A 22,772-nucleotide genomic window follows, 5' to 3' on the forward strand; every position below is an offset into this window, starting at 1 on the left:
AAAAAATAAAATTTATTTGGGGCATCTGGGTGTCTCAGTAGGTTAAGCATCCAACTCTCGGTTTTGGCTCAGGTTCTGATCTCAGGGTCCTGAAATCGAGCCCCACTTTGGGCTCCATGTTCAGCGTGAAGTCTGCTTGGAATTCTTTCCCCTTCCCTTCCCCCACCCATGCTCCTCTTCTGCTCATGCTCTTGTGTACACACACATGCATTCTCTATCTATAAATTTATTTATCTATAAGTAGATAAAATCTTTAAAAAATTTTATTTTGGTTAATCTTGAACATTTACTCCTGCTATTGGTTTTAGAATCTATGTAAGTTCTCTGAAAAATCTTATTGGGAGTTTAATATTGTATTGAATTTATATTTATGATTTATAATACTCTTTCTGTTCAGAAGCAGGGATTGTCTCCATTTATTTAGATTTCATTTAGTGTCTTTTCATAATGTTCTTTTGTAATGTTTCCATAGTGTACATTTTAGAGGAGATGTTAAGTTTATTTCTTACTGATATATTTATTTGTGTATATCATAATTACTACTTAAATCGCTATTCCATAAAGGATCTATATTTTTTATTTCATTTATGTTCTCTGGTTAGTTACTACTAGAGTAACCCATGATCCTAGGTTACATCTGTTACATGCCATCTATTTATTTCCATTGTCCTGATTTGAATAATAAGTTCTATGGTAACCTAATAGTAATTAACAATTTTATCACTTAGGATTTCTTATCTTTTCAACTAACAGAAATTTCACCAGTGGTTTATGAAAGGAATAAGAGGTTTATTTATATCATAATACAAAATCTAGAGGTAGGTGGCCCATGGCTGGTGAAGCAGCTCCATAATATGAGGAACCCAGGCTTTTTGTTTTTTTGATTCACCACCTTTATGTACTTTTCACACTCAGTTGTAAGATGGTTGCTGTACCTTCTGGCATCATTTTTATCTTCCTAGCAGAAGGAAAAGAATAAAGGAAATAAAAGCAAAAGGAATTTTGATATTTTAAAAAGATTTTTTATTTATTTTTTTGTGGAAGAATGAGTTCCTCAGCAACTTTTACCTACATTTGATTTACCAGAACAATGACATAACACCTTCTCTCGTTGCAGAGGAGGTTAGGGAGAAGCAAGAATTTGAATGTATAATTTAAGAATGTAAGCTTTATCCTGTAGACAGTTAAATTTTATTCAAGGTTTTGAACAGAAATGGATAGATTAAATAGATTCATTTGGGAGTGAGCTGCAGAACGAATTAGGCAAATGACAGGAAGGCAAAGAAAGCAAGCTTAGCAGAGTGATTAAAGGGGAGAAGAGAAAAAACAAAACAAAACACAATGAACTCCATTTAGAAGACTCATCTAGCCAGCCAGCTTATTGTAATGATAGTAATGGTTTCAGGTAGGTTAGTATACTTGAGATAGGAAGGAGAAATAATAGCTTAAACCAGTTACTTTCAAGCAAGACCTGGCTGATAATTAAATTTTGGAACCGGGGAGAAAGTCATTCTTTTTTAATACTGAAAAGTTTAATCTGGGAAGATGGATGGATAAGGATACATCTAGGTTATTAGAATATTTCAGTCAGATTAAAATAATTCTCTTTGATAACGTTTTGGTAAGGTAGCAACATTTCCTCTGCATGGAAATGAAAACAATGCTGGGAAACAGTTATCAGTGGTTTGAACATTATAGAAAAATCTAATGAGTAACGAGGAAATAAAGCCAAAGAATTCATCGGATGAGAGTTTAATTTCATTTTAACTGAAAACCTTTCTTAAAAATCTGTTACATATGTCAGGCATTGTGGTATCTGCAGTAGATAGAGTGATGAGCAGGACAGATGGACTCTCATTCTTGGAGCTTATGGTCTATTAGTGATAAAGAGGAAAGACTTGGTGGATATATTTGGTAGACCCCATTTGCATATAACTGAAATTCCACAAAGCGGACACCACTTTAATACTGTTGAAGATTTATGCAGGGGCAGCCTGTAGTGACTCAGGCAGAAACAGTTTTAAGTATGAAAAGGAATAGTCTAGTCTTAGCAGAGGAACACATTCTCAAGGTTAAATGGAAGAAAGATCAGTTCTTTGTAATTCATTAATTCCATCTTTTACTATTGATCTACATTTTCTTATCACTGTCTTTAAAAACATTTCAAATAATACCATGACATTTCAGGATCTAATAGCTGTTACCCTGGCCCAGTCTGTCACCATTTTTTCTTTGTTACTACAGTAGCATCATGACAATATTTTCCTTCTCTCCTTGCCTTTTCACTCACCTTGACTGTATTTCAAAATAGAACCAGATTGATCTTGTCATTCCTAGACTCAGAACCTTTCATTACACTCAGAGGAAAAGCCAGTACTCAAAATGGCTTATGAGTTTACACCACCATTCCACCCACACTCTACCCTGTAACCACCACATACCTATTTCTCTCCTCTATTTCCTACCCAAGCATCCTTTGTACTTTTTTTTTTTTCTTAAAGATTTTATTTGTTTATTTGACAGAGAGGGAGAGAGAGATCACAAGTAGGCAGAGAGGCAGGCGGGTTGGGGGGGGCAGGGGAGCAGGCTTCCCATTGAGCAGAGAGCCTGATTCGGGGCTCCATCTCAGCACCCTGAGATCATGACTTGAGCCGAGGTTAGAGGCTTAACCCACTGAGCCACCCAGGTGCCCCGCATCCTTTGTACTTCCTAAACAAGCTAATAGGCATGGATCTCATTAAGTCTTCTGTAGTTGCTGTTCCTTCTGTCTGGAATGCTCTCAACACAGGGAATGGTTTGATTTGCTCTCTTACCTCTTTAAGCTGTTTGCTCATATATCACCTTTTCAGTGAAACTTGTATAACAGACTTATTGATAGTTGTTCCTCATTCCCCAACAAGAGCACTTCCGTTTCCTTTCTCTTTTAGTTTTTTCCATAGTACTTGTTGCTAACAGACATAGTATGTATGTATTTTTAAATTTCCTTGAGGTCTTTCTTTCCTTACCCCTTGAAATTATTTATTTATTTACTGAAATAATAATAATAATTATTATATTATTTAATTATATATAATTACTTATATTAATTATATATAAATATTTTATATAATTAATATAATTATATAATAATAATTATTATTATTTATTACTGAAATTATTATTATTTATTTACTGCTCCTCTCCAGTGCCTAAAATTGTGCTTGACAATTGGTGAATAGTCAGTAAATATATGTCAGATTGTTCTGAATCTCATAATAATGTTTTTTATTGTATTTCTTTATGCTTGTGTTTTCTAAAGTGCCCTTTATAATTGGGGAAGAAACTAAGATTTTCTTTTTCAAAATCTTTTTCTTTCATAGAACAAAGAGTTGAAGAAAAAGACCTCAGATTCAAAGAAAGCATCTGCAGCTTCTTTAAAGTAAGTAATTCCATGATTTCATATGCAGGAATGAATGTGCATATGAATTAAAACTGCAAAATTTTTATACAACTGCATTTTTAATATATTTTATTATCCTGACTCCAGTTTAAATGGACTCCAGCTTTAATTCAGTTGTTTAAATAGAATTAAATTAAACTTTATTCTTTAAAATTTTAATTTAAGTAAGCTCTGCACCCAACATGGGGCTTGAACTCATTACCCTGAGATGAGGAGTTTCATGCCCTACATACTGATCCGGGCAGGCATCTCTAAGCTTTTTTAGACTTAAGCTTTTGCATCTTTAGAAGTTTTAGAACTTAGAATTTCAATCTTTGCCTAATTTTTTCTTCTTTCAAATAGAAAAGATATAGATGCTTCCAAAGCTGTTGAAACTGTGACTTCAGCTTCTGCCAGTAAGTTGTTACTTTTAATACTCCTCCAAATAAGTATATTTTGTCAGTTTACTAGAAACCCTTTGCAAGATGATGCTAGGAAACCATTATTGTGCTTTAATAGAAGGGAACAATATTGGCCCCTATATTAAGCTAGAAGACTCAGTGAGATAGTATATGTAAAATACCTATCATAGTTCAATAGGTAATCTCTGTTAAGGTTAATTTTGTCATACTTCCATCCCCTACCAGTAAGACAAAACATACAAAAACAAAGCCTGTTAAGGTTGCTTGTTTAGTCTCCTTTTATTTTTAAAGTTTGCTGAGAGCCAAAAGGTAAACAAAGAAGACCAAACAGAAATCAGTTGTTACACTCATGTGTTAAAGTTGTTTCTTTATACTCAGGAAAATATTGTGGGTCTTTATTATGAATCTAGCTAAGTGAATTTCTATACAGTTTTAATAAACGGAATTTTCTCTTTCCATTTAGGGTTGGAAAGAAGTTACTGCAAAACAAACATCTTAAGTTTAAGAAGAGATAGCTTGATAGTGAAGGATGAGACAGAAAAGCTAAAATAAAGTAGATATAAACTGTATTTAGAAAGTTAAATTGTTTTGTATGTTCTCTTTTGGAAAGACAGGTATATAGTGAGTTCTGGATTTCTATTCAGCAATCCGTGTGTGTGTGTGTGTGTGTGTGTGTGTGTGTGTGTGTGTGTATGGGGAAGGAGGGATAGAAGTTAGGGAGATGATACAACAAAGGTAACAGAATTGGGGAATCACATCATAGAAGTTTTTGAAGCGTGCTGGGAAGTTTTTGAATTTGACTTCATTAATGGCAACATTATATCTAAAAGGTTCTCAAACCTTTCTCAAAATATGTGTGTGAGAGACTAATTCCTGAAAGATGTTTTGGATCAGATTTGTATTACAGCTTCTTTTTCTTTTTTTTCTTTAAAAAAAAAATCCTCAGGACACATTTCCATTATGAAGTCCTGAAGGAGAGAAACCTATTTAGTTTTATGTAACTCATTATTCATGAAGCTTGGCTTAGGGTGCTTGCCGTTTTTCCTTTGTAAGACCTAGTAACAGTACAGACTCTGGGAAATTGCCATCGGGAGTAAAGAACCATTAATTGTTTAGGATTCTTATGTAGAGTGGACAAAGGGAGAGTGAAAAATCCTGTTGAAGCAGCTCTTTCTGCCTATGGGTCCTGACCCCAATGCTTGAATAAAACCACCTTTTTGCACCAAAAAAGAAAAGAAAAAAGAAAAATCTTACTGGGAAAACACAGTTGAGGTTCACTTTAAAGTAATAGGGACCGAATATAAAAATGTTAATTAAAATGGTGTGAGAAGGTAAAATCTGAATGTTTATTCTATAGAATGTTCTAGTGGATAAAATATAAAATTAAAACAATTTAAAATTTTCAACGTTTCATGCCAGGTAGTTTTTACTAGAAGAGTGTGGTGATATTGATTATATATATGTAACAGGAAAACTTAGATGCAGTGATTTCTTTGAGAAAAACCATGAACTCAGATTTCAGCATTGATGAATTTCAGATCTCAAAGACTTACCTAGTGGGGATATCCTTAGGTCAGCCAGTCAATGGATTTGAAAGTGGGATACTTCAGAAATTATTAAGTTTAAGGTCTAGATTTTGGGAGTGGGCCTAACATAATAAAAGCAGTGAGTAAGGGAGAAGCACTTCAAGGCAAATATGCCCTCCCTTCTAATAGAAGTGTAGAAAGACAGGATAGGCTGGTGAATAGGGTGGAGAAAGTGTCCGGTAAGAAAGGAAAGGGTGCATGGTTTCTTTTTTGAGATCAGCAATGTGAGATTGAATAGTGACAAGTCAGTTAGGGTAGTTTTAATTTATTTTTTAGAGAGCGGGAGAGTGCACACACATGGGTGCTCACGACTTAGCAAGAAAAAGGAGGGATAGAGGGGAAGGGAGGCTGAAACGGACTCCACACTGAGAGTGTGGAGCCCAGCATGGGGCTTGATCTTGGGACTCTGAGATCACAACATGAGTGGAAATCAAGAGTCAGACACTCAACCTACTGAGGCACTTAGGTTCCCCTAATTAGGTAGTTTTAAAGACTTTAACTATATGCACAGATAAGCAAGGATGAAGAGAAGTGCATGAAGGAGGAAAAAGTATAATTTGATCAAAAAGAGAAACTTTAGGACCGTTACCTATCACTAGTTAAAAAGAAAGAATACTGAGCATCTACTATATCCTCATAATTGGATATACTTTTTAAAGTGTTAGGATAGGGGCGCCTGGGTGGCTCAGTGGGTTAAGCTGCTGCCTTCGGCTCAAGTCATGATCTCAGGGTCCTGGGATCGAGTCCCGCATCGGGCTCTCTGCTCAGCAGGGAGCCTGCTTCCCTCCCTCTCTCTCTCTGCCTGCCTCTCTGTCTACTTGTGATCTCTCTCTGTCAAATATATAAATAAAATCTTTAAAAAAAAATAAAATAAAATAAAGTGTTAGGATACATCAGTAAAACCAGTAGGCAAGATCTCTATATCCAAGTAGCTTATATACTAATTTGAGGTGACATGGTATATAAATAACATGTTTTATAAAGTGAAAAGTGTTATAACAGGAGAAAGGAGATCCAGGGTTAGTTTGGAGTTTGAATTTACTATTTAGAATAAAATAATGATTTGTTAAAAAGAAGAGTCTCCTAAGGGGCCTAATCTATGCCAGATGACAGAAAACAAGGGGAAGAAACTTGCCATTGGTTACACTAATACTAGGAAATTTACATTATCTTTCTTAATCTTTCAAATTACCTCATTTTGTAGATGAGAAAACAGATTCAGAGATTAATAACATACTCAAGGTTAAATGACTTCCTTGGAGTAAGAATTCAGATCTAAAACTATGGTTTCAAAGCTTTTCACCTATCTTAAACTATCTGTCTGAGAATGAAAACTTGTTCTTAATCTCCTTTGATTGCTCTTTTATCTTCCTTTAATGGTTTCCCTAAATGTCTGTTCCTCTTATGTCATACTTGTCTTCCTGATTTTATCTTGGTGCAGCATTAGGGACCAGTGACATCTTACATACATATACAGACCTCTACTCCCTCAAGTTTACTCCTCTTATTTTCTTATGTTACCTAACAGTCAGTCACCAGTCATCATCCAATGTAGAAATTGTAAGTAATCCTTTCCCTGGCTTTTCTCTTCTGTCCTATCCAGTTCATATTTAAATAACATCCTTCCTTTTTTCATCCATTCAGTGGCTGATTCAAATAGTTCTCTTTCAGATCTACCTCAGGCTATGTCTTTTGCCTTTCCTTCATCACACCGTTAATTGTTTTAATTGATTTATGTTTGAATTTTGAAAATAGCCTCCTGACTGGTATTTTTACCAGCTTCATTATTCACACTGATCTCTTTATGGCAGATCTGATCATTCTGCTCTTAGTGACCCATAGAAGAAAGTCCAAATTCTTTAGCATTGAATTAATGACCCTTTACCCTTTGTCCCAGATTCCTTTTTAATGTTTTGTCACCTTTATGCCGTCCATTTGTTTGGAATTGTCTGAATTCCAGTTTACTTCAGTAAGCTCTCACTATGTACCTACTTGGTAGGTGCCAGGCCTTATGCAAGGTACTGAAGATAGAATGTCATAAAACTCCTTTTTTGGGGTGGAGTTGGAGCAAATTCTAGTTTATGTTTTAAGGCCCATCTCAGATATAATTTCTTTGTGATATCTTCCCTGGCTCACCTAGGCAAATAGGAACTCCCAGTTCCCTTCTAGTGATACTGAATACATTGAGTCATTTGGTATTAGTAGTTTGCTCAGAAGTCTCTCTCTTTCACTTGGCTGGGTAAGGGAATATTTTATTTTTCCATCCCTTAAATGTAGTGTAAGGGTTAGTAAATATTTGTAGGAGGAAGAATACAGGGTGGACTCAAACTAAGTTTGTATTGTTATAACTGAACCCATGGGTAAACATAGCTCAAATTTTCTGATTTGTCATCCTTGGTTTAATTATTTTTCTTTCTATAAGATTTTATTGGTTTCTTTCTTTCTCTCTCTTTTTTTAAATAAATGTATCTTATTCTTTATATTTTCCAATTCCCAGTTGAAAATAACTTTCTTTTAGGGAACAAAGCAGATGAACAAATGGAAAAAAAGAGACAAACCAAAAAACAGACTCTTGACTATAGAGAACAAACAGATGGTTACCAGAGGAGAGTTATGTGAGGGTTTAGGTAAAATAGGTGAAGAGGATTAAGAGTACACTTAATCTTAGTGAGCACTGAGTAATATATGGAACTTCTGTATTACACACCTGGAACTAATATGACACCGTATGTTAACTACACTGGAATTAAACATTTTTTAAAAAGTGACTTTAAGTCCTTTATTTCTCCATTTAGAGCATTCTGTCCAAATAGTTCCCACGTATGAGTTTCACCAAACCTTTAAGGAATTAATAAATCTAGTTCTATTTCAGCTATTCCATGACATTTAGAGGAAAGGAATATTTTCTTTAAAAAGGGGGGTGGAGAGAATGAAACAGGAAAAAGCAGGTTAATAGGGACATCAGATGCTGACAGAGACACTGTATGCCTCTCAGAAAGGATAAACTAAGAAAATAGTGGCACCAAATGTTATTGAAGATGTGGAGATACTTGTACATTGATGTTGGGATTTTAAAATGGTACAGATAAGAATATTGCAGGTTTGGTTGTTTGTTTTTCCTTCGGTTTATTTATTTAAGTAACTCTGCCCTCAGTGTGAGGCTCAAACTCATAACCCCAGGATCAAAAGCTGCATGTTTTATCGACTGAGCCAGCCAGGTGCCCTGAGTATTGCAGTTTTTTGTTTTTTGTTTTTTTTTAAACAAAACTAAGTGTGTTCTTACCATAGGACCCAGCAATTACGCTCTTTGGGCATTTATCCTAGATGGATGAATTATATTTACACAAAACCTGTTCATGCAAAAACCTCTATATGCTGTTTTCATCTTTATTTATAGTATCCAGAAACTGGGAACAAGGCAGATGTGCTTCAGTGGGTGAATGTATCTGTAGCATGGAATACTACTTGGCAATAAAAAGGCACAAATTATTGATAGATGGAACACTTGGATGGATTGCAGAGGAATTATGCTGAATGAAAAAAAATCTCAAAAAAATACAAGCTTTTTTTTATACAGCATTGTTGAAATGATAAAGCTATAGAGTTAGAGAATAGACAAGTGGTTGTTGGGTTGAAGAGGAGGGAGACAAGTAGCTATTGCTGTAAGTGGGTAGTAGGAAGGATCCTTGTGAGGATGGAGCTATTCTGTATTGTGATCAGTGGTCACAGCAGTCTACACATCTATGATAAAATTTCATAGCACTATACATTAATGAGTATGTAAAACTGCGGAAATGTTGGTAGATTGTATGAGTTTTGTTTGTAACATAGTACGTAGTTACACTAAATATTACCATTAGGGGAAACAGGGTGAAGCATGTGGTATTCTTCCCAATTATTTCTTACAACTCCTTGTGAATTTACAATTATCTCAAAACAAGTTAAATGTTTTGAAATGCTGATAAAGTGGTTATCATAAATTAAAGTTACAGAACAATTTTACTTATGAACATTGATGTAAAACATTTTTTGCTGTAATACTTTTAAGTAAAATTTTAGCATGTAGAGGTGGGGAGCACATTAAGTGGATAGTAATGGTGTGCCCAAGAAGAGATCACATCAGAAATATAAAAGTGTTTCAAAATTTGAAAATCTTGTAAATTCAGTTCACCATATTAAGAGAAAAGGTAAATGCTAAGGATATTAGGTAAAATTCAATATCCATTCCTAGCATCAAAAAAAAAAATTCTTAAAGTAGGTAACTACCTTAATATGATAGTGTGTTTTATATTTATACACACACACACACACACACACACACACACTTTTGCTTATATACATATGAACATATACATCTATCAAGTCAAAAGCCAGCATAGGCTTAATAGTGAGAGTAGTAGAAGTGTTCTCATTAAGGTTAGGGACAAAAGAAGGGATACTCATCATTTCTGTGAAGTAGCTTAAATATTGTCCTAAAACTAACAGCCACTTGCCAGTGCAAGTCACGAGGCATAAAAATTGGAAAGTGTGATTCAATATTATTATTTGCAAATGTGTATGTATGAAGGAAATGTAAGAGAGTCTACTGAAATGCCTTTAAATCTAATTAGCCACCTTAATTTTCTAAATTAATTTAGAGTTTCAGTTGCTTTATTATGTAGAAAGAATAACCACTTACATGTAATCTAATAAAATACTCTGTTTAAAATAATAAAAGAGGGGGGTGCCTAGGTGGCTCAGTGGGTTAAGCCTCTGCCTTCGGCTCAGGTCATGATCCCAGGGTCCTGGGATCGAGCCCCACATCAGGCTCTCTGCTTGTCGGGGAGCCTGCTTCCTCCTCTCTCTCTGCCTGCCTCTCTGCCTACTTGTGATTTCTGTCAAATAAAATCTTTAAAAAAATAATAAAAAAATAATAAAATTAAAAGGGTAAAAACTATGAAAATTTTAAGCTACTACTGTAAGGCATAAAGAAATGCTATGTGGAAAACAGCTCATTCCTTGATAGAAAGCTTCTCAATTAGAAAGCTTCTCACCATTGTAATGTGCCTTTTTTTTCTTATATTAAGATAAATGTTAGGAACCCAATAAAACTGTCAGTAAGATTCTTTTTTAATTTGAGTATAGTTGATACAAACAATAAGGTTTTTAAACTGTACAAGTTGATTATAAAGTTTATAAATAAAGAATTAACAGAATAGACAGAAAAATTTTGCAGAGGAAGTGTAATTAGGACAGATGAGCACCAACAGATATTAAAATAAATTACAGAGGTAAAGACTCAAAATAGTTTCATGTAGTTGTACAGCTAGACAAAAGATCAGTAGGACAGAAAGATTCCAGAGGTAGTTCCTAGAACATATGGAACATCAGTAAATAATTGTGGTAATATGTTAAATTATCAAGGAAAGATCAATTACTCATTAAATTGCCTTGTCACTTTGTAAAAATAAAGCATGTTAATAAAATAAATCACAGCTGGATTGTAATTCACAAAGTGGTAATTAAAAGTACTGAAAGAAAATATGGAGAGTTTTTGTTGGTTTTAATTGCAGAGCGAGGGCATCCTTCCCTTTCAGGAAAATACTTGATTATGTAAAAAGTATTTTTACATAAATATTTTGCATAACTTTTTAAAAAATTGTTACCTCTGTGATATGGATGAATTTTCTTAATATGTAAAGCCCTCTTAATAAATAAGAAAACCTCAACAACCCAAAAGATAAATTGGCAAATATTAAGAAGTGGATCACAGAGAAAGATTTAGTGTTGAATTAAACATATGAAAGTCAACATAACTTTATTTCTGATTAAAGAAATAAAAATTAATCTGTACCAGTGTCCATCTCAGGTTGGAGTGATTAATAACTTTTCTTACGTACTGTGTGTGGAAATTGGAAGCCCCACTCTCGTGTACTGTTGATGGGAATATCAGTTGGTACAGTCTTCATGTAGAACAATTTAATATTGTTAAAATTTAAATCTTTTCCTTTCATCTCAGCAATTACATGTCTCAGAATTTACCTATATAGTTCCACAAGCATACAAAGATGAGCGTAAGGATGTTTTTTTACAGTGTTTCTTCACTCATTGCCAGATTAGCTCTTTCCTAAGTCTAAATGATAGTATTCGTAATGTGTCATTGATAATGTTTTTCTTATTAGCCAAAACTGGACAAGCCAAGACATCTGGAGCCAAAGTCAGTAAGTCTTCAGGTATGTTTTTTACTAGAATTCTAGACATACTAACTTTAAATTACTTAGGAAGTATATAACAATTGTCTTGGATTTCATGTGACAAAGTATGTGCTGGGTGTATACTAATTTTTTAAATTTATAGCCATCTAGAAATTCTGAGAAAGGAGACTTAGTAGATAATGCTCCTTCTTTGTAGTAATTATCAAAATAAGATAATTTCCCCTTTCTCTTTTATTGAGGCCTCTCTGTAAACTTTCTTTTATAAAATAGTTCAGATAACAAACAGCAAAATTATATTTTATTTTCAGTTGTTATGGATTTTAGTGGGGTTTTTTGAATGTTGTTTAACTCACAACCCTGAGATCAAGACCTGAGCTGAGATCAGGAGTTGGACGCTTGACTGAGCCACCCAGATGCCCCTTAAGGGTTTTAAAGTAATTATTTTTTTCTCCTTTCTCTAGCATTATCCTTCCTAATTCTCATTTCTGCTAAATGCTGGTTAGTTTAGGGTCATCTTTTTAAGTGGATAGAAACCAATGTATTAAATTATCTTCTCTGTAATACTAGAAAGGAAGCAGCTTTGCATTGGTAAATACCATTGTTAGTGGCAGATCCAGAATTTTCATAAAGGAGTTTCTTTGAAGCAGTAATCTGAAGGGGTCAGGGGAAGCTAGATATCTTGTTTTGAGGATGCATTTATCTAGTAAACAGTTTGATATTACTTTGATAGTAAGTTTATGGGAATTCTGGTAGAGATTTGGGGGGAAATGGGTGTTAAAGCTGCTTAGCCACCCCTTAACTGTGCTGGGAAATTAATTCTCCATATTTTTTCCTTAAGTTCTGGTGCCCAGCTAGAAGTATTAAAGTGAATTGATGTATAATATAGGGATAGTGAAAGAAATACTGAAAGGCCCTTTGGGCTCAGCTCGTGTGACACAGCAGGGTGTCCAAACTTGGGGTTGACCAAGAAATGACTGGTTAGGTGATACTCTATAAAAGATTGGTATTAATCTTTTTGGGCAAAGGTTAGGGTCTATCTTTGATATAAAGGGTGAATTTGTAAACAGTTCAGTTGATTTTTACATGTTAGTTTTATTTGTATTATAATTTTTCAAAAGCATAATCATGTTCTTGATAGGATCCTCTTAAGTAATTACAGCAGTCGCCACCCTTGTTTACAAATGGGCATATGTGCACAGAAATTGATTCATGCCCCAAGACTTGACAGTTTAATTTGGAATTCAGCTTGGATTTACTGGTAATTTGATTCTGAGCTTTTTTCCTCATAGTGCAGCCTTGGTAGTTGTAAATGAGTCCTAAATTTCAGAGCTAAACCTCTATTGCTCTCTGAATAGAAAGGGATTTTGCTCTCTGGTGATGTTTTCAGTGACACTTTGATGATCACAGTCTTTATACATTATCTTTAAAAATAAGCAAGAGTAACAGATGCGTATGTACGAAGAAGGGTCAGAGCAATTTAAATAGTCCTGTTCACATAGAGCCCAGTAGGAATGAGTCAATGTAGGCTTTATGTGGCTTAACCATGATGAAGGAAGGTGTTCTTGAATGCTTTTCAGTCAGCTGGGAGCCAAGGAAGCTTGGGCTGGGAGACCCTAATTATAACTGTTTATGAAACCATTAAAAGCATTATGGGACTGTTTTTATATCCTTGCAGTTAGTAATTTTGCTTCTTAGTTGGTCCACACATTCAGAGATTTATTTAACTTGCCTGAATGCTCTTTTTAAGTACTTCTCTGGGGAGGTGAATTCTTACTTTAGTGATACTTTTTTCTGAAGATATTATTGTCATTGCTTGATTTAGAAAGTGATCTGTGCCCCAAAGATAACATTTTATGTTTTGGATAAAATATGGTTTGTCACTCATATTCTTTATGAGGTTATTTGGGGATTGTTGATACTAGTTAAATAAACCAATTTGACTACAACTTTTGTGATTTAGGGAAATCAGCGGGTTCTGTAAAGTCTGTGGTAACAGTAGCTGCTAAAGGTAAAGCTTCAATCAAAACAGGTAAGACTTTTGGGAAGAAGAGGATTAAGTTTGTTCTTAATCCTCCCTTGAAGAATATAATAAAGATACTATCAAAAGCAAGTTTGAAATTCATAAGATTTATAGCATTTAATAACATCTTGAAAGGTGTAGTAGATACTTCTTTCATATTTAAAACCAGACACATAATGGGACTACTGTTTTTTGGTATGTTGGTCTTTGACAGTGTGCCACTGCAGGTTTTTGCGGAGGAAACATTTTTGACAGCTGTATAATTATAAATTGTTCTGCTACTTCCCCCTACAAATCTTTATTTTCCTCATTTTTTAGAGCTGTCACTTCATATTACCTTTCCCAGCTTGTAAATTTTTCAGTTTGTTACTCCAAAAAATGTTCTTCTTTCCCTGTTAAAAGAATGTATTTCCTCCATAAAGAAAGAAATGTGACATGTTGAAACTAACATCTGTTTATTAATATGTAGGCTAATTTTGAAGAGCCTTTGTAGAAATTATTAAAAAAACTTTCTGTGTGATTATGACATGCTTCTGCCACATGGAAGATAAACCTGTGGCCCATTAGTGGCCATCAACAAGATTGTATCATTTTAAATTTGTTTTTTTTTTTTTTTTTAATTTATCTATTTATTTGAGACAGAACGCACGAGCAGGAGGCGAGGGAGAAGCTTGTTAGTGGGGATCCCTGTGCGGGGCTCAGTCCCAGAGTCCTGGGATCATGATCTGAGCCAAAGGCAGATACTTAACCAACTCAGCCACCCAGGCACCCCTTTAAATTTGCTTTTAATCTTACTGGTAAACAGATCTAAGTGGAAATAATAAATATATGGAAAAGAAACTGCCTTTATAATGAAGTTGGACCACATTTCTTATATATATGAGTATAAAACATGCTAAATGATTGAATAGATCCTTAGAATAACTGTTCACTTCTACTTTTAAAAGCAAAATCTGGTGGAAAGAAGTCTTTGGAAGTCAAAAAAGCTGGCATTGTCAAAAACAAAGATGCCAATAAACCTGTGATTGTACCAGGTAAGCTCTAAATGCTTTCATTCGTTTAAGTGCTTTCTTTAGATCTCCTTGGTGTACATTTGAGGTATATTTTAAAATTATTGCTTTAAAATCTTCAAAGGGATTGTTTTATTGATTTTCAGAGAAGAGCCTGAAATCAGGTCAGTCTAAGGATACTTAGTGACAAAATAAGCTAATTTAAGTTCCTGTTTAGATTCATTAGTTTAATTATATTAGCATGTTTTTCTAGACTATTAAAGCAGACTGTTTCATGCAGAAAACTCTGAAATAAAGACCAGTATGGAAGTCAAAGCCACTGAAAATAGTGCTAAGGAAACTATTTCAGGTAGGTCAAAAAGGTTTTATTTTGTTCTCTTATGTTTAAAGATGGAAAATCAAATTTTAAGGAAATAAGATTTTTAATTTTGTGTCATATATGCATGTATATTTTTTAAAGTATCAGGCTCATACTAATGAAACTTAAAATATGATTCAGGTCACCACGCTCTTGATTTTTCTGAAATTTTGCTCTTACAAGAAATAAAATGAAATGTTATTTCTGTAGCTATTTCCTTCTTACATTTTGTAGTATTTTGTCATTTGTGTACATTTTCATGCAGCTACTATTTAATCCATTGTGGGAAAAGAGGGATCTTGGTAAATAAAATAAATCTGCATGAATTCTTACCTTATTTTGTATCTTCAGAAGCTGCTGTGGAGTCCACAGAAAAAGAACCAGTTAACAAGGTCAGTTTTTATATTTTACTTACTATTTAAAAGCTTAGGAAACTTTGACACAATATATTTTTCTTACTGTGAACCCACTAAAAAATGTACAGGATTTGGCATGGTGAAAAACCTGTCATTTGTGACTTCTTTTTTTTTTTGAGTTTTAGTGCTTCACCTTAAGTTTTTGTTTTTAAATAGAGAGATGGGGGAGGGGCGGAGGGAAAGGGAAGAATCTTAAGCTGGCTCCAGGGTGGATCTCAGGACCCTAAAATCATGGCCTGAGCCTAAGTCCAGGTTGGATTCTTAACCAATTGAGCCACCCAGACACCCCTGTCATTTGTGACTTTTTAGATAGGGTTTGAGTTGCAGAGTAAGTCATAAAAGTTAAAGTGCAGATTATCAATAAACGTACATGTTTTTGAGGTTTACCTTTTACCAGGAAAAAAAGTTTAGGCCAGAATGGGTTTTTGAGTAGAAAAGCAGGTTGTCAAATTAAAACCAGTAGAATTTTGTGAAATCTGTTTTCTTTTTTCTTAGAGGCAGGTAGGAAATAAATTAATATTTAGAATACCAGTTCTCTGTGTTTTTAGAATAGTGAGTAGGATTTGAAGTTTCATTTGAAGGGCAGAAAGTTCACATTACTGTTTTTTTTGTGGTTCATCTGTGATTTTGACTGTATTAATATCTTGTTAATTTAATTTATATTTTGCTGGTTAAGATTTTGAGATCATTCAAGTGCTAAACAGTAAGTTTATTTTTGACTGGTAGATGCATTCTTCAAGTAGTAACTAAGTAGTATGTCTTAACTGTTTTGTTTCAGGAAGAATATTTTAAAGCACAAATAAATTGACTTAAAGCACTTAGAAAGGAACCATTTATGAACACAGTTGACATGGTAGTTGAAAATCATTCTCAACTGATTTGTGAAAATTATAACTTCCTGGTTCTCCCCATCCCTATCCCCTACTTTTTTTTTTCTAAAAGAAAAGTCACAGGTTGTCCAGTTTACTGTAGTACACCTTTGGGGATTTTTCTCATAATTCACTAAAAGGAAAAATTGGCATTGATGAGAGTCCTCTTGAAGAATAGATCTGAAAGAAAAGAAGGCAGAATTGAAAGTATTTACTTTGTAGTGGGAATTGGGTTATAGGGAAAGGTTTCTAAGGCACTAGGGAAACTTTTTAATTTTACCTAAAAGATTATTTTATTTAGCAAGATGAAAAGCTATGTTCTGTTTTGGAGCTTGGGGATGTTAGCATAGCATAGCACAGGAACGGCAGCCGTGCATGAAGGAGTTGTCAGAGACAAACTGGTGTTTTTAAACTTGTACTTTAAAAATAAATAAAGTTACATTTTTATTTTTTTTATTTTATTTTTACTTTTTTAAAAGATTTTATTTTTGTAAATAATCTCCTTACCTAGTTGTGGGGCTTGAACTCATACCAAGATCAAGAGTTGCATGCATCCCTGATTGAGCCAGCCAGGTGCCCCCTTAAACTTGTGTTTTTAAGCAGTGGTTGAAAAAGAGAACGAAAAGCCTTGATATGACTGAAATAATGCTGTGTACTTGAAGAGAGGAAATTTGCATTTTCTTTTGTTTTGAGGTTCAGACCGGCCTTCTTAATTGATAAGGTTTAGTATTAAATGCAGTTTAAATACTAACATACCATGATCTGCCACATAAACTTAAGTAAATATAAAAGCAGTTAAAGAAATTTGAATGTCAACTCTTAAATTTGTTTTGAAGGAAACAGAGGAAATGTGTGTGGTACTTATTTCTAATTTGCCTAATAAAGGATATTCTATAGAAGAAGTTTACAACCTAGTAAAACCATTTGGTGGTTTAAAGGATATTTTGATTTTATCATCTCATAAAAAGGTAAGCGTTGATAATAGCTGTTCATATTGTCTGAAGCACATTTTGAAAAACATTAAGTTCAAAAAACTAAAAAGAAAGGTTTTTTAAAAGGAGCACCTCAAAATAATTAAGGCACTCAAGCTAAGGGATTTTTAAAATATAAAACATCCCATATTTTAGTGTTATTCTGATCTGACCTAGTTTTAACTATGGGGAGGTTGGCTTGCTAAATGTGTCAAAATTTTGCTCAGAATTTTAGTCTAAAGAAATGTTTTATATCTTCAGTATGTTAATACAGAGTTTTATAACAACTTACAAGCTTTATAGCACTTTTTTATTAGTATTCATTCTGTTTTACCAATTGCACTCAAATGGGAAGTAACCATTCTCAGAGATGTTGTCAGTACTTAGAATAACCTAGGTTATCTGCGTGTTTTACGTTTTCAGTAATAAGTACATACTGCTTTTGTAATTAAAAAAAAAACCACTATATTAATACAAACAACTTGTGGAAGGTATCTTATAGGGAGTGAGATTTCAGGAAAGTTTAAATAATGGAACCACCATTCCGGTGGCCCATAGTAGTGTTCTTACATTAGAAAGGAATTGGGGATCACTAGAGAGCATTGAGTAGGATATATGTTTGCTGGTAGCCAGAGCCAGTGTGCTTCAGAAAACGGAGTAGAAGAAGAGAGTGAATATGAGTGAGTTAAATGCAGTTTCACATAATGTTAAAAGTAGATTATTTGAATGGTTGCATGACTTCATAAATTACTAAAAAACCAATGAATTCTACACCTATACTGGTGAACTTTATGATATGTAAATTATATTTCATTAAAGCTGTTTTTATTTAGAGAGGAGAATAAAAATAAATTTTTTAATAAAGTAATTTTTTTTACGCGATAGTACATTGAAATAGGGGAAAATTGTGGGAATTTGGAAGTGAATAATTCAGATTCATACTTTATATCATATACCAAAGAATAAGTAGATACATTAAATATGAAATCCAGATACAGAAAATGTAGATTATTATCTGTCCAATTTTGGTTAGAGTGAGTAGAATTACTATTTAAGATTTAATACTTTTCTAGATATTATGTGGAAGAATACCAGATTCAGTCATATAAGCAAAATTCAACATAAAGCAAGATGCAAATTAAGTTAAAAATATTTGTGTAAAAGGGAAACAAAGATTCATACCCTGATTATACTATAAAATGTTAAAAGTTCAATAAATAAATTGGCAGATTACATAAATAGATAATTCCTTTAAAAAAATTACAACTATGATCAAATATATGGAAGATTTCTGCCTCACTATCAACACAGAGAAGAATGTTCAACTATTCGTTTACCCAGGAATGAAAATTAAAACCAAAATGTATAGAACTATAATTTTATAATTAGGAAAACAAAATTAAAAATAACTTGGTAATCATTACACATTTCTTTGGTTCTTTCAATTCTCATACGTCTCATATTTTATCAGTCATTAAATTTATTTATTTAAATATTTATTAAAACCTGCTATATGCTAGATACTGCTGTAGGTACTAAGACTACAATGATGAATAAGATAAATAAGATTTTCCTTAATGTCATTTACTAGAATGTCCTCTCTTATTTCTCTTTAGTATTGCCTTGTGAGTTCATTCATTCATTATTACTTCCTTATGGTTGTAATACTTTGAGTCTGTTGGCCTCACTTTCTGAAGATGCATTATCTTAATGTTTACTAAGTTATTTGACTCTTAGTATTAAATCTTTTCAAGAAAAAGTAACTTAAAGACATATTTTTTTGTTCTTGTACTTTTTATTTTAAAAGATATTTATGGAAATAAATAGAAAATCTGCAGAATCTATGATAAAATTTTATACCTGCTTCCCAATATCAATGGATGGAAATCAACTCTCAATAAGTATGGTTCCTGAAAACATGAATATAAAAGACGAGGTAAATAATAGACTTAGCATGATTTTTACTAGAATATTATAAAAGTTTTGGATCGGGTTTACTGTAGTTGGTTATATGCTCTAGCTTGTGTCTTTGGGTTACATGTTCTCTCTGAGTCATTGAGAAAAAGCTTCTTCCGTCTCTTCACAGTCTCCTATCCCAGTGGTTGAGAATTACTTCCATATTGAGGGAATCTAATCCCTTATGTACGTCAGAGTGGAAAAGAAGTTGAAAACTACTATCTATAGACAACTCTGTATTCTTATTTTACTGCTGTTATCTGTCCTCCAAACTGGGATGTTATCTTTAATTTTTCTCTATTTTCTCACAGCCACCCATCACTAGGTCTTGTATAATTTAAATCATAAACATTTCTGTAGTTTGTTCCCCCCTTTTCCCATCCATTATTGCATTGTTTCTTGAAAACTCCAACTAAAGTAGTTCTTTATGTCTCCTACCTTTAGTTTTGTCTCCCTTAAAATCTTTCTCCATGAAGTAATGAAACTGACATAGAATATAAATCTGTTCGAAGTCAACTGATTCAGAAACCCTTCACTGTTTCTTTGTGGCACACAAACATTTATTATCAACTAAGAGGCATGAAGCAGTTTTTAGAATCTCTAGAGGAAGGTGGAAATGCGTGTTATTTGAGAAAGCCTTCCATTGCGAATCACTCTGATGTAATGGTAGAATTGTTTTATTTGTGTCAGTATTGTTGAAAAGAAAAAAAAAGTTTAAGAACCAGAATCTTGTAAGATAAAGTTCCTTTCCTATACAGGTAAGCCATCCATTAGCTAGTCCTTCCTTTACCAGTTCTGACATTTTTGTCTCAGGCTACTCTTAGCCTTCTTTGTAGTCAACAGTACTAAATAACTGTACATTTAATACTCTGTGTTGTTGTGTGTGGTTTTTTTTTTTTTTTTTTTTTTTTTTTTTTTTTGCTAGCCTACATTTCTGTTCTTCCTGATCCCCTACTTTGCTTAGTTAACTTTTTGTTTTATAATTTGAATTCTCTAATTGTCTGCTAAATTAAATCTCTTATTCCTTATATATGAATTTGAATGACCTCCCCTGACACCACCTTATTAATCTTTAATGTACTTAGGGCAATGGGAAGAATTAAAGTGTATTAAGGTGGGACTTGAATAATTTGTTCAGGAAGAAGGAAATATTTTTAGAAGGAACAAAACTTCTGCTAACTTCTCATTTTATGAAACAGTGCTTAATTCTTATTCATATAGGTTAGGTTATTATAAACCCTGAATAAATAAATGTATGTATGGGGAAGACTTACATCTTCCACTTTTCCTGTGTTTTGCCTTTCTAGGAAGCTATATTTACAACCTTGATTAAAGAAAATGACCCAGAGGTAAGTTTTGCATTTAAATGCTTTTGTACACTTGTTTAATTGATGGAAACATTGGTTATTCCACCTGTTACAAATAAAACCTTACTGCTCGTTTTAAAACATTGAGGTGATGGTGAGGGCATGTGATATATAATGAGCACTGGTGTTAAACGCAACTGATGAATCACTGAACTCTTCCTCTGATACATTAATACATTATATGTTATATGTATATGATATGTATATATGTATACAATAACATATATGTATATGATAACATATAATATGTTATATGTTAATTGAATTTAAATTGAAAAAATAAAATATTGGGGGTGATGAAAGTGTCAGATGGATCTTCTCTTGGTAAAATAAGAAGTAAAGGGTCATGGTAATCCCTAAAGTGAAATATTTTCTAGATATTGGAGCTATATTAAGTGGCTTAGTTATAAAGTGTTTTAGGTAATACTGTGTTGATAGAAGAAGGATTATACTTCTTGTTTGAGTATATTGTTTCATTGATCACTCAAATCTAAAACTAAGATCTCACTGTCTTCACTCACGTAGTCATTTTCTTACTCTTGGGAGAGGGTATCATCTGACCTTTGAAAAATTAAATTACTGTTAATCTGTGTTTATAGTTTGATACTTGAGCTGTGTTTCTCTTTTTCTGTGCTGTCTCTTAAAAAAAAATTACAGGCAGATACAGATAAAATTTACGATCGATTTGTACATCTTGATAACTTGCCAGAAGATGGGCTTCAGTGTGTGCTTTGTGTTGGACTTCAGTTTGGAAAAGTGGCTCACCACGTATTCATGAGTAATAAAAACAAGGTAACAAGGTCCTTCCTGGTTTAGCTATATGTTCTGTAGAGAATGTATGACTGAACCCTGTACTCTTCAGGTTTGTGACTTTTAATCTGTCTTCTGAGCTGAAACACCTATAAACATCATTTCTTAGCAGAACTATGATAGATCAGCATATTTTCTCTTGGGCTATAATAAAAAGAAAGAGATGATGACTTTCTCCTCAGAACTCGTAGTGTGTTTTTGTTTTGTTTTGCTTTTTAAGATTCATTTATTTATTTATTTATTTTGAGAGAGAGAGTGAGCACAGAGGGAGAGGGAGAATCTCAAGCAGACTCCCCACTGAGTGGGAAGCCTGGCATAAGGCTTGATACCACAACCCTGAGATCGTGACGTGAGCCAAAATCAAGAGACACTTAACCAGCTACTCAGGTGCCCCAGAACTCCTAGTTTTAATGGAAAATAAAACTTGCACAAGGGAGAAGGGTAGTATGTGCAAAGAACATTATCTTACGGGAAAGTTTAAACTTAAGTTCATCTAGCCTTTACTACCTTTGTGACCTTGGCTGAGTTGATTTACACTTTTAGTTAGTTCTTACTTGTAAAATGAAAAAAGGTGTTACCAGATACTTTCCAAGTTCCTTCTAGCCATAAAGCACATAGAGAGTTAGCTCTTTTTGTTTCATTATATGGAAAGAAGTATAAAGTGATCATCCCTTAGGGGTTTTGTTCTTCCTTAAAAGAAATTGCTAATCTGTTTATATTTGCTATGCCTCTGTGTTTAATATTTAATTCAGATACTTGTCTAGTAAAATTAGATTTTGAGCAACCATGTATTACCTAGAAAGGTAGGATTTTATATCAAAGTTGACAGTGTTTGCTTCAGAACTGATTCACCAAAGGTATATACTAATTTCTTTGACATGCTTCTAACTGCTACATAGAGCATGTTTGATACTTTAGAAATAGTGTGACACAGGAGGGAAGGGAGAAGACAGGTGGTCTAAGGAATTTTGAACTTTTACTTTAGATATGTTTAATCCTCTGGTAGTTATTTTTTTAATTTCTTAAAATACCTATCATACTCTTCCATTTTGCCTGGACTTTGGAGCATTTTAAGGATTATTTTTTCTTATTTCCTTTGAAATGAAGATTACCTTTGTAATCACACTTGAAGTCTAGAAGAAAAATTTATCTATTCTTCAGAAAAATTAAAGGATGTTTTTATTGTGCTAAAATATATATAATTAAATTTACTGTTTTAACCATGTTAAATGTCCATGCAGTGGCATTAAGTATATTCATGTTGTTATACAACTGTCACCACAGTCCATCTCCAGAACTTTTATCTTTTCAAACTGAAACTCCCTGTCCATTAAACACCAATTCCTCCGTACCTCTCTTCTTAGCCCCTGACAAC

General features: G+C 33.4%; 1 protein-coding gene across 6 annotated transcripts in view; it reads left to right on the forward strand.

The window, feature by feature from the left end:
* Nucleotides 1-22,772, forward strand: part of LOC111147954 (zinc finger protein 638) — a 79,082-nt gene that overhangs the window by 34,553 nt on the left and 21,757 nt on the right. For 4 of the 6 annotated variants that reach the window (XM_022504243.1, XM_022504247.1, XM_022504245.1 and 1 more), the window contains 11 exons: nt 3,360-3,418; nt 3,782-3,834; nt 11,588-11,638; nt 13,581-13,649; nt 14,588-14,674; nt 14,931-14,999; nt 15,360-15,400; nt 17,130-17,261; nt 19,072-19,200; nt 20,528-20,569; nt 21,245-21,379. In XM_022504243.1, coding sequence (XP_022359951.1) covers nt 3,360-3,418; nt 3,782-3,834; nt 11,588-11,638; nt 13,581-13,649; nt 14,588-14,674; nt 14,931-14,999; nt 15,360-15,400; nt 17,130-17,261; nt 19,072-19,200; nt 20,528-20,569; nt 21,245-21,379 — 867 coding nt within the window. Of the gene's footprint in view, nt 1-3,359; nt 3,419-3,781; nt 3,835-11,587; nt 11,639-13,580; nt 13,650-14,587; nt 14,675-14,930; nt 15,000-15,359; nt 15,401-17,129; nt 17,262-19,071; nt 19,201-20,527; nt 20,574-21,244; nt 21,380-22,772 lie in introns of all 6 variants that reach the window. The other 2 variants (XM_022504246.1, XM_022504248.1) reach the window with 1 other exon arrangement.

Source organism: Enhydra lutris, unplaced genomic scaffold, assembly GCF_002288905.1.
Source record: "Enhydra lutris kenyoni isolate GAN:26980312 unplaced genomic scaffold, ASM228890v2 scaffoldscaffold18, whole genome shotgun sequence".
Classification (NCBI taxonomy): Eukaryota; Metazoa; Chordata; class Mammalia; order Carnivora; family Mustelidae; genus Enhydra; species Enhydra lutris.